This window comes from Podarcis gaigeae (genome assembly GCF_964106915.1).
Source record: "Podarcis gaigeae genome assembly, chromosome: 1".
NCBI classification, from domain to species: Eukaryota; Metazoa; Chordata; class Lepidosauria; order Squamata; family Lacertidae; genus Podarcis; species Podarcis gaigeae.
In genome coordinates, this window is record NC_139678.1 from 35,909,248 (window position 1) to 35,921,911 (window position 12,664).

The window sequence follows — 12,664 nt, forward strand, 5'->3', positions numbered from 1 at the left end:
GTAAATCCAACACTGTGTGAACAGACTTCTTCTCCCCCTGCCCCCAAATCTGCTTCAGAATGTTCACTAAACTTCTGAAACAAATTTTGAGGGTGCATGGAAGTCTGTAGGGAGGGAAGAGAAAAAGATGAAAGCAAATATCTGTTTTGCTCACACTCAAATAGCATTAGATATAAACATCAGTCTGTAGATTTGACATTGTGTATAATTGTGTACTCAGAAGTTAAACCCATCAGTGAGATTTTCTTCCACAAATGCATGCATAGGAATGCTGTTATCAAAGCATATCTTTTGTACTCTTTTAGCAAAATATTGATGCTAGATTGGCTTTGTATGCAAACATTTAACACTATAAATAGATTTGTGCATGCATTTTTTTTCATTTTTTAAAAATAGTGTTGCATGTTCCTTGCATTATATGCTTAATCCAATACTAAATACTTTATTCTGAATGGGTCTTTCTTGCCTCCTCAGGAAATGTCCCATGCCCATTATATAACTCCATCCTTTGCTGACAAATACAGAGACGTCTGTTATAAAGTTATTACGGAGCTGCAATATATGTTTGGAGACAGGCTCTGCTTCCACATCAAATTATTTTGCAGCATATATGTTTAAAGTATATAGGATAAAATGTTGGACTAATGAACCGTTTGTGCAGTAAGGTGTCTATTTCCTCACAAATAGTAATGAAATGGTGTACATGTTGCAAATCTACATAAAACCAAAAAATGTAGAGAAGTTCTACAAGAGTTTAGTAATCAGAACAGCTGGATATTATGGGCACAGCTGTTTTCATTGGTGCTAGGGAATCAGTGTCCTCTGCTTGTAATATTCCCAGGTGATGCAGCTACTAAAATAACTTCAGATTTTCAACAGAAAAAAAATCAACAGGATGCATCTGATTTATTAAAGAAAAATGTCTTTATATAAAAATGCATATCCCTCCTTTTCCCAACAGAACCAAGGCAGCCAATACCACAAAGAATGCAACTGTACTAGAACAGTAATACAAAAATGGTTCTTCACATTCTGATTTGATCTCTACATAACAAATAGTTGGAACTTCCAGTGACTGCCTCTGAAAATGTTAATAGGTAGAAGATAGCATGATGATATGTCAGTTCAATATTGATTTCAATGTGACAAGTACAGAGTTTGCTCTTGGGTTTCACCAATTGGGTAGCCTGACTTGTAAAATATGTTCATTCACACTCCTATTCTTGTTAGTGCTGTTCACAGTACACTCTTGTAATTCAGAGAACATTCAGGTGTACCACATTTCCTAAGTAAAGATGACACCAGTTCATAACAGAGGGCTTTGGGTCTCATTTAAGAATCATAGCAGTTATGGAGTTCCTGTCATGGAACACAGTAATCTCTGTTTCTACCCATATCCCACATCATCTCTTTGTTCAGATAGAATCACTGGGCAAAGTGAGACCCACTTCAAATCCTTAGAAACTAGCACTTAGGGTATGATTGAGCACCCCCTGATTCTACCCACTCCTTTCCCTGTTTTGCCAGCATTCTTGCATTCTTTCTCTTGAGACAGTTGGCAACTGCCATAAGACTAGGCTGTGTGTTCTATTTACAACACAGACTTATGATTACTCAAGGTCCTAGTTTTAAAATGATTAGCACTTTAGAGTTTATAGCCTGCAGGATATCACTCTGCAGCTCTCCTCTGGTTCATCTCACTGTTCAGATATGCTTGCAGGTGTCTTTCAACTCCTTGTCTCAAGAGCAACTGTGTCCTTCCAAGTTTGTACGGTCCATCATTTTTTCTCAGTATAGAAGTGGAAAAAATAATATCTTGTATAGTTTCAGAAAGTGCAGAGATAATATTTCAATATTAGATAAAAGCATTAAAAGCTTGGTGAGGGTGACCCGTGTTCTTTCTAAATGAAAGGGTTGATCATAATTTTGGTCAACCCTTCTAGTAACTAAAAGCTGATTTGTCTTTTGTCACTTAAACATACTGACAGTGGGAGGAGGCATGGACACGGGGTAAAAGTGAAAACTAGTGCAAAGAGGGACCACAAAATAGAAGTGAGTAGTAGTGTCATCAGAAATGGGGTTGGGAAGGTGAAAAGCGAATTTAGCAGTTGCATGGAGTGGGAAGGGGAATGTAGTGAGTTAATGTGGGGGGAATGGAAGGGGTGTTGGCAACCCTAGTATATACATATATAGCACTTTTTAGTGTCAGTAAAAAATGGCATGGTCTTTTATTTTGCTTTGTGTAGAATAACTCCATCTTTTGTAATATAAGGACACTATTTTATTTAGTGGTAAAACTTGGATGAGTAGGGATCTTGAAGTGAAAAGAGTAGTTTTAGAATTTATTGGGAAATTTATTTATTGTAATGAAGGACTTGTGGTTACCTGGCTAAGAAGAAGAGCTGGTAGTTCTGTTGGCCAAAAAGACTGAGGAGACTCCACCTCCTATCTCTCTGACTTTCAATCCACGATTATGGTTTATTTATGAAAGTTTATTTGGAGATTCTGCACTCATTTTAGTTTAAAGCACTTTATAGGCCAGAGTATTAATTTGAAGTCAACTTTCCAGCTACAAGAATTATTTTATACTACTAAAATGTCTTACAACTGTGATTAAATGAATATTCTAAAATTGCCCAATTACCTATTTAAAAACACAAAAGGGGAAAGTTAACAGTTTGTTGCCTCCCAGCTACCTATTCACCTTTACTTTTGTCCCTTCTTTTGGTAAAGTTTGTTCTTTCTTGGTGATGCTAGCTTTTAATATAAATACTGGATTTTTTTGTCAATATATAATTAATATGCATTTGTTCAAGGATTACATTCTTAGGGAATTCAAACATTCAAGCTTCTCTTTTATCTTAAGCACAGCAAATAGCAATTACACAAAGAACAAGTTGGAATTCCTTTTTTAAAAAAGAGATCTTAATTCATTTTCCAACACAACATCATGTAAATACATACACACACACACACACACACACACACACACACACACTCCATCATGTGTCTTATAACAAGATAATATTGATTAGCAAACTGGGCATGTAAATGGCTGTCAGGTCAAGCGGTGGCAATCAAATGAACCTTTGCTGCTGACATTAATTTACAGGGGTCAACAGGACTAAACTGCACGACATGATAGCTGATCTGGGCGATGATGAGCTACCCCACATCCCTTCAGGAGTCATTAATCAATCTAGGTCACCCTCTTCTAGAATGACTGATCATGAAGGTGCAAGAGCAGAGGAAGGTACAACAAATTCACCTACTTATTTTATTTTTAGAAGATTTTCTTTTAAAACCACACTTGCATAGCCCCTCCAAACTCAGTGCTAACATTTAGATGCCATTGTTGCTGGGCAACATGGCTTTACGAAAGAATACCACTTCAGTCCTTTAGCTTTTTTGTCTTGTATAACAGAAATCAATACCCAGATTTTGTATGTTTACTTGATTATAAAGCTTAATAATATAACAGTGGTGCGTAGCAAATGTTAAGCAACAATAAGGTAAATTGGTAAATGATACCCTTCTCTGAAGTTTTATTAATTATACTTTGTTGAGAATATATTTTTTAAAAAGTCTGTCCTTATCCAAACATATTGCACCAGTGTTGAGTGGAAATCATTTGTGCTTTGCTCACCATCTGAAATAAAATGCTGTTAGCTCAGCTTTTTAGCGTTGGTAATCAAAGTACATGTTCTGATGTTTTCAAAATTTCATCGTTAGTCCCAAATTTGCTCCTAAAATATTCTCTGAAACAAAGGAAATCCTATCTTAAGGACAGTTCTATCTTAAAAATAAAAAACAAGGTTTTCATTGATATTCCTGTGTTGGCCATGCAAAACCCTTAGTATGTGGTGTTTGAACAAGGTTTGTGCTTGTGCACTGTTACTGTTAGTTGTCCTGGACCCTTTAGTATTGACAGCAAAAGTTGTATGTGCAAATGATACATCATGGGAATCAGTTCTCTTCTAAAGATGCACAGAACTACCTTGAAGCAACTCCCCAGCCTGATCCTTTAAAAAATAAAAGAAATTAGGAAATAAACCATTGGAAGGAGGTAGGCATTTTAATGTAGAGCAGCTGGATGGATCAGTTTATATACATAGATGGATTGGATGTGTGACTTCATTCTCTCACTAGAGTGCAGCATTCCTGCACTTTATGTTGGAATTTTATTCTTTTGGCAAGCTGCATAATGTGAAAATAGCATGTTGTTTTGAGCTTTGCCTTCCTTTCCCACTGCTAGTTGTATAGTCTATTAACAGCAGCAGTAGATTTTTAAAGTTTTCTTTTCTTTTTGCTGTGTCTGATTCTCCTGGTTATTTTGTTCATTTACTTCTGCTAGAACTTCAGTATCAGGAAAATTTAGACTTCCTCATATTGTAGATAGTCAATGTATTCATTCTAAAAATAATTAATTATTAAATCGCTTGGTCTAAATAACAATTGTGCATGCTTTGAAAACTGATTCCTTCAGATTTGGAAGTAGAGAAAAGTCTGTAGGATAGGTAGCCTGATGATGCCTGCTTTTGAAAGTAAAGATACAAAGAAAACTAAAATTGAAAATATGACATTATGGATTGTTATGTTGGTCCAAAATCAGGTTAAATTCTCTTAAAAGAAAACAATTTTCTGAAATTGTAAATACATTTGAAAGCGCCACTTCACTGATTTTTAGCAAACTATTGAAAAATAAAGTAGGAATTAGTGAGGAAATCTGGTGGAATGCTGTTCCACTTGAAAACGGCTTTTGCTTGGGGGCGGGGAGCGTATGCTAACCTAAGAGAAAAGGGAGTGATTGTCTCTGATTTTCCCTTTCCCTTTCAGCCCCCACGGCCACCTTCCATGCTATTCTGGAGGCTCCCCCAACCCTCTGGAAAAGTTTTTTGGGGGGGTGCAGGGGCCTGAAGTAGGAAGGGACAACTGAAGAAAATTCCTATCCCCTTCTCTTAATATAGTATGTGCTGGATTTAAAGCCATTTCACTTCTACTGAATTTCACCCTAGGCTTAAATGAGTGAATGCCTCTTCATCTTATCTCTTAATAATCAAGTACAGACACTGTACATTTGCCCTATTAAAACAAAACAAAACATGATTTTAAAAAATATTCAGTGAGGCAGTAGTTTGGTAATTCTGTCCATGCCTTCTTAAGAAGTGAGTGCATTGAATTCAGTGGGACTTACTCACAGGGATTACATTGTTTATAGGATTGCAACTATTTTATATTTTCAGTGAAAGGTTATTTGAGGGGGGAAAGGCACAAATTTCATTTTGAATAACAGTGCATAATGGCATGTTTGAAAAGGTAAGTGAATATTAAACGAAACTGAAACAGCTCTGATGCAATATTTATCTCTTGCTTATTCATTGTCATTAGTAATCAATAAAACAGATCAGTAAAATTAATATACTCAAAAGGGGGATCAATGTGGGAAAGGGAAACAAAGAAATTACAGCATTATTATAGTTACAGATGTTAGTGACTACAAATATGTAAGAAGGGATTTATTAGTAGATTCCATGTTTTACTGATGAAATTTAACATATAACTGTAAATGTGCCAATGCAAAATATACTTATTTTGGGGAATCGTTGAGCTTTAATTCTTGGTTCTTATTAAAATCTTACCAATTCTTAATCTCCAGATCATAATAAACTATTTTTTGTCTCTTGTAGCTGAGCCAATTACGTTTCCATCTGGAGGGGGCAAGTCATTTATTATGGGTTCAGATGACGTTTTGTTAAGTGTTCTGGGCCTTGGGGACCTTGCAGACTTGACTGTAGCTAATGATGCAGATTACAGTTACGATGTAAGTACAACTTTATTTTAAAATAGATCTAACAGTAGTACATTCTTAGAATGTTCCACATAGTGTAGGTCTGCAGCTATGCACCATGCATATTATTTCATATGATTATTATAAATAGGTCTCCACAATAAAATGTATTAATGACACACACCAGATAAGATTCTTGTAAAATCAACAAGAAACTTACTGTAGTTGGCATTTAACGACAGTATACTTGTGGTATTTACATTGTTTCAAGTGCATCCTGAAAAGGTTTTTATAAACAGAATCCTTAAAAAGGTAGCAAGACACATACATAGACTGAGATGATGTGAAAGAAAGATGACTCAGGTATGATGTATTGTGTTGTAATAAAAATAGAAATTAGGGGAGGAGAAGGAAGATGGGATATGGAAGTTTGTCTTCTTTAACCATCAGAAATCCTCTAGGTAGCTTGTGTTTACTAAAACTCCAGGAGGCTGTCATAAATGCTCAACATTTTCTATACAAGCAGCAAATTTAGAAAAAAACCTGCTTTCAAAATGAAAAAAAAATACGCTATCTGTATTCTTATAAAAATGCAAGAGTTGGTACTGAAGGTCATTGCACAGCATTGCAATGCAATCCTAGCAGAACAGATTTCTTGATAACCTTTATTGAACTTATGCTTCAATTTGTGTTCTGTGATACATGTGGCAATTAAGAGCCCACAGCCAACAAGCTTTTAGCTATGTGCCTCTCTTACTTAGATGCTAACAATATGCATTCTTACTTTAGCTGCCAGCCAACAAAGATGCCTTTCGGAAAACATGGAATCCTAAGTATACGCTACGCAGCCACTTCGATGGAGTGCGGGCATTAGCTTTTCATCCTGTAGAGCCTGTGCTGGTTACGGCCTCTGAGGACCATACCCTAAAACTCTGGAACTTGCAAAAGACAGTTCCTGCCAAAAAGCAAGTATACATTTAGATACTGTTGAGAGAAATTGCTGGAAGTTTCATATTGGGGGAGATCAATTATGCTGACCTCTTTATTTCTGACACCTTTCTTACAGGAGTGCCTCTTTAGATGTGGAACCTATCTACACATTTAGAGCCCATATGTAAGTATCGCCATGTTCTCATATATACATTCCACAGGCAGACCACTGCTGGTGCACCTAGAGCAAACTATGGTTAGCGCTCAGGCTTTGTCTGGAGCGAGGTGCTAGTTGTGTCACTGCTGCTTCCTGGGAGATAGAGGAGGAGGGACAAGGTTGGCTTGGTGCAGATGCACCAACAGGAGCACCAGATTAACTTTGCCAAGGTGCTTGTGCTGCCAGCCACCTTAGCCCCGCCCCTGTCTCCCAGGAAGTAGCAGTGATGCAACCAACCAGAGATCTGTTGAGTGATGCCATTGCACCATGCTGTTCACTACTGGTTATGGTTATGGTTATGAAGGGTTAAAAGAAAAGTTGAGGTGACAATATAATGTAAGATGTGTTTGTTCCCTTGTTTCTGATAAATGGAGTACAGTCATACCTCGGGTTAAATATGCTTTGGGTTGAGCGTTTTCAGGTTGCGTTCCGTGGCGACCTGGAAGTAATGGAACGAGTTACTTCCAGGTTTCGCTGCTTGCACATGCGCAGACGCTCAAAATGATGTCACACGCAGAAGCAGCGAATTGTGGTATGCGCAGACGCAGGTTGTGTTCTGCTCAGGATGCGAATGGGGCTCTGGAACAGATCCCGTTCGCATCCAGAGGTACCACTGTATGGTACCACATGTTATGTGGTGGGACGAAATAAGGAGATGTTGTGTATTAAGAATGGAAGCAGCTTTTTGTATGTGCTGGTAACTTGCTGTTCTCTCTCATAATTGTAACTTTTCAAATGAGTTTGTTAAATTACTAATCATACTTAAAGTTCTTACCTTAATTTAGTTTCTGTTTTCCTAAATGAGCACCTTATGTGTCCTTATTATCTGTTCTGTTAATAGTTCCAATTGTACTACTAACAGGATTTTTCCTCTCGAATCTTTCATATTTTAATGCTGATTCTTAGCTTTTGTACTATTTAACAAAATTGTAAGGTTACCAGCAAGTATGTGTGTTTAAAAGTGTAATTTTGATATTCTACTCAAGCTTTGATATTTAAAACAATAAAGCAAAATTGACTTTGGTATTTAATCTACTGCTTTTGTGTTTTAAAACAGTGGACCTGTATTATCATTGGCAGTTAGTTCCAGTGGAGAGCAGTGTTTTAGTGGTGGAATAGATGCAACTATACAATGGTGGAACATGCCTAGCCCAAATGTGGATCCTTATGATACATATGGTAAGCATTATTTAAATATGTCATAATGTAGTTTAATCCACTTAGGTTGTTTCTGCAGTGATCCAACTGTGAGGTTTCCAATGCATGGACAACTGCGGTCAAGCTATGCTGATCCGGGAACAGCTATAATTATCCAATCAATTAAAATTGGTGAAAGGCACTCGTAGCCATGAAGGACACCTCTGCCTGCATTGGCAATGCTGGATCCTATCTAGGCAGGCAGCTTTCCAACTTCCTTGATGTGGGAACTTAACTGCTCACCCGCAGAGTCTTAGTCTTGCCAGGAGTCAGACTCTTCTTTTTTAGCCCTCATCTAGCCCACCATTGTATTCAGACACTAGTCCAGGGACTCCTCAGCTGTTCCCAATCAGATGTTAGTGAGAAATAGAGTTCAGTATCATCAGCGTACTGATGACACTTTGCTCCAGTGACCACTCCCATTGGCTTCATGTAGATGTTAAATAGCATTGGAGACAGTTTGGTGCCCTGTGGCATCCCATAGCTCAAAAGCCTAGGTAGGACCCACGTAGCACTCATCCAGTGCTGCTTCCCGAAGCCATTTGTGGAGACAAGAAATAAGATCATTTATTATGACTATATAATTTGGAATCTCACAACAAATTGATAGATTATCCACACAGATTTGCATTATAAGAACCCATACATCTTTTGGGATGCTGGTTAGAAATGCTCAAAAGATTGACTAATTAATTTTGTTTTTCTTTTTTTCCTAAAGAGCCAAACGTTCTAGCTGGCACATTAATTGCTCACACGGATGCGGTCTGGGGTCTTGCTTATAGCGGTATAAAGAATCACTTACTATCTTGCTCAGCAGATGGCAGTATTAGATTATGGAATCCACCAGAAAAAGTGCCCTGCATTTGCACTTACAATGGAAATAGAGGTGAGCTGTGAGGTTTTCTATCTGTTAGCAAAGGTTAAGTTTAAAAGAAAATATTTTTGTAAACACACACACACACCAGCCAAGAAACAGTATTTCTAGAAGCAAATCTAAAGTTCATAACAGCGGGTAATGATAGTCTAGACCAGTGTTTCCCAACCTTGTGCCTCCAGATGTTTTTGGCCTACAACTCCCATCATCCCTGACCACTGGTCTTGCTAGCTAGGGATGATGGGAGTTGTAGGCCAAAAACATCTGGAGGCACAAGGTTGGGAAACACTGGTCTAGACACCTGTGTTTCCTTTAACTCCAAGTCCTTTTGGTTTTTGTCTTTTTTTTAATGGTTTGTTTGTTTATTGAAAATTTTAAATAATTTCCTTTCATTGTATTTTCTATTGCTCTGGCAGGCTAACAACAAATAAACCAATAAAATCACATTATGATCCCTGAATCCAAGCCATTTTATTTTGGATGGCAGTTATACTTGGAAGCAACATAAATTGCTTTAAAGTAAATATAGCTTGGTGTATGAAGTTTTTTTTTTTTAAAAAAGAGCAGTACATTGACTTTAATTATTATATTTATCTTTGAGTAAATTAATTATCTTAGAAACCTAAATTGTATGTAGAAGTATTTCTCTTAACAGATTCATTGTTCGTTCTTTTCTTTCGGCTCCAGAGTATGGAATACCCACATCAGTTGACTTTATAGGTTGTGATCCTGCTCATATGGTGACATCATTTAGCACTGGCAACACCGTCATCTATGATTTGGAAACATCCCAGGCACTGGTAATGCTTTCATCACAGACTGATTCTGGTAAGCAAAAGAGGTCCTTTACTGCTCTTTTTATCACTTTTGCAGCTGGGACTTCATCTTACAAGGCCAAGGTGTAATATAAATATAGGAAAACATTTTTCTTCAAATGGATATGTTGCATCAGTGAAATATGTGTACAGAAATCCTGGGGAGGTTCAGCTGAAGTAGTTCAGTGATGCCACAGTTTTTGTTCTTACCAGATATTTGCTTGCCACCGTATTTGTACCCGTCCCTTCCTTTCAAAGGAGCCCAGGGTGACTGTAGTAAAACAATGCAATTAAAAATAATCTAAAAACATATTCAAAACATGTGAAAGCATCTCAGAACTTCTGAAAATGTATGAACATTCACATACCCTCATAACTAATAATTTCACAGTTGCCAGGAACACTATCTTTCTGCCATCAAATGCCTGGTAAACAGGAATATTTTAAAGTTCCTCTGGTGGTGTTGAATTTGGTTCTGGGAAACTTTGTTTTAAATCCTGCCTCAACTGTGTGAACTTACTGGGAGGTCTTCAAAGTTACCAGCAAGTCCCCATGTGTAAAATGGAAGAATTAGGATGAACTGCTTCAAAGAAGAATGGCAAGGACAAACAAGATTTTTTTAAAAAAAACACATTTCACTTGCCAGATAAAAAGTCCTTGATGTCCTTTTGCTGACATGTTCACCCAGACCTCTTCAAGTAAGGAGATGCCTAATGAAAGCTGCTTCTTAAAATGTTCATTTCAAGTAGTACAAGTGCCAGTGTTACACATCTGCTCATCCACTTTTTCTTCATTGCCTGTACCCCAGAAATCTTTGGTAAAATAGTACATGAGCACCCCAAAACTAAGACCATAATCAGTTTGATTAAAGCAATCATTGGCAAGCATGGTTTATTAGAAGTTCTGTGTCAGAGTAATAGTAGTTCATTTGCAAAACAATCAAACCATCATATACGCTGGTCTGTGTGGGTGAGGATGGTTTAGATTGAGCAGAGGCCTCCCTCTACTCATCTCTCTCCCTGGTCTTCTGCTGTACATAGGGAGGGGTTCCAGGACTGAGCCATTATTGTTTGACTTGAAACTTGACTGCTGCTCCAGCCTGAAGCTTCTTCAGGGATCAGGCTCAGTCGTCCTGCCCTCCCACCTTTTGCTTCGCTATAAGTGACTGAACTGCAGATGTGGTGGCGGCAGCTCAACTACTCCACAAAACTCCACTGACAGTGGGAAGGGGTAGTCGTGGTATGTCCTCTGGCTCAAGTTTTCTTTCCTCCCATTTCTTTCTGAGGTGGGGGTGGGGGAGATGAAAAGCTTCCACTTCTAGTTTCTTGGCAAACCATCATTTGGCATCTTTTGTCTTGCTACAAGCGGAAGAGTCCAGTCTCTTCCGATTGTGTGCAAAGGAGGGGAATACGAGAGCCTGAGGCTTGCTGTTGCTCGTTCTCATAGCAAAAACCCAGCCCCCACTTTTCCTGAATTGGAGCCAGTTTTGTCTTTGAATCCATCCTTTGACATATATGCAAACTCCCATAAGAAGCTAGAGTGACAGGCATAACTTGTGGAGATTAGATAGATAGATGCACCAAACATGTTAACTGAATTCATTGTGGTTCCTTCCTTCTCTGATTGTCATCTCTATTGTGTTCTCAGGTTTACAATCAAACAATCACATTAACAGGGTAGTAAGTCACCCAACACTCCCTGTAACAATAACAGCTCATGAAGATAGACACATCAAGTTTTTTGACAATAAAACGGGTAAGGAAATGAAAATGCCCTTCTTCCTTTTTGTCAGCATCCTGCCAATTCCTCTGATACTTTTCTTATGTTCCTGCTTGTTCTATAGATTCTCCTCTCTGTCAATCATCCCTCCTTTAGTCTGGGACATTTGGGTCTTCTTTCAGCCTTCCCCACCTAATCCCCAGTTTCCCAAATCCTCCATTGGAATATTGTGATCACAGCAGCTCAAGACAGTGGCTGAGGTGCAGCGGGGGGATGGGGGGGATGGCAAGCCTATGTTTATTCCTTTAAGTTAAAAGTATTTTATCTTTCACTGCTGTAGCGGGGAAATAGCTGGAGCTAGAATTGGCATCAGGAAATAGTAGCTGCAGATGGGATTAGTCGTTGGCCCAAATTGAGAAGCATATCCCTGTCTCCATTATTCTGTTCTAGCCCTCCTGGATTCTGTACTTTGTGCAGCTTCAGTGACTGGGAATTATTTTCAATATGTTATTGGCTTGGTGTTTCCTACGTTTGTTCTTGCTTTTTGCAAATCTATTAATAGCTGTTTAACCTTCTCAATCGAGTGTGTCAACCTGCCTTTAAGTGGCATTCATAAAGAATTGGTAATCAGAAGCAAAATTACTATGATAATGAAGACTCTAAAAGTCATATGCCATCCCTTTAACATAATCGTTTTAAAACTGTTACTGATTTAAGGGCAAATGTTTATGCCTTTCTGTGACCTTCCTTGAAGCACCTAGCAGGCCACCATTGGAAACAGAATGCTGAGCTGGATGAAACCTGTTCTGATCCAACAATGCATTATTTTTGTCTCTTAAGGTTGAATCCTTGGTAACCGTTACATGTTCTTTAATTGCTGTTAGGTAAAATGATCCATTCTATGGTTGCTCACTTGGATGCTGTCACAAGTTTAGCTGTGGACCCTAATGGAATCTACTTGATGTCTGGAAGTAAGTCTATTGTATTTTAATATTCTGTTGGAAGCCGCCCAGAGTGGCTGGGGAAACCCAGCCAGATGGGCAGGGTATAAATTATTATTATTATTATTAGTAGTAGTAGTAGTAGTAGCAACGTCTCCTGTATTGCTAGCGGATCTTGTTGTA

General features: G+C 38.1%; 1 protein-coding gene across 5 annotated transcripts in view; it reads left to right on the forward strand.

The window, feature by feature from the left end:
• Window positions 1–12,664, forward strand: part of STRN3 (striatin 3) — a 42,695-nt gene that overhangs the window by 28,313 nt on the left and 1,718 nt on the right. For 3 of the 5 annotated variants that reach the window (XM_083741110.1, XM_083741111.1, XM_083741113.1), the window contains 9 exons: window positions 3,113–3,253; window positions 5,688–5,821; window positions 6,578–6,753; window positions 6,855–6,902; window positions 7,993–8,114; window positions 8,851–9,018; window positions 9,694–9,834; window positions 11,469–11,576; window positions 12,425–12,511. In XM_083741110.1, coding sequence (XP_083597236.1) covers window positions 3,113–3,253; window positions 5,688–5,821; window positions 6,578–6,753; window positions 6,855–6,902; window positions 7,993–8,114; window positions 8,851–9,018; window positions 9,694–9,834; window positions 11,469–11,576; window positions 12,425–12,511 — 1,125 coding nt within the window. The remainder of the gene's footprint in view (window positions 1–3,112; window positions 3,254–5,687; window positions 5,822–6,577; window positions 6,754–6,854; window positions 6,903–7,992; window positions 8,115–8,850; window positions 9,019–9,693; window positions 9,835–11,468; window positions 11,577–12,424; window positions 12,512–12,664) is intronic. The other 2 variants (XM_083741112.1, XM_083741114.1) reach the window with 1 other exon arrangement.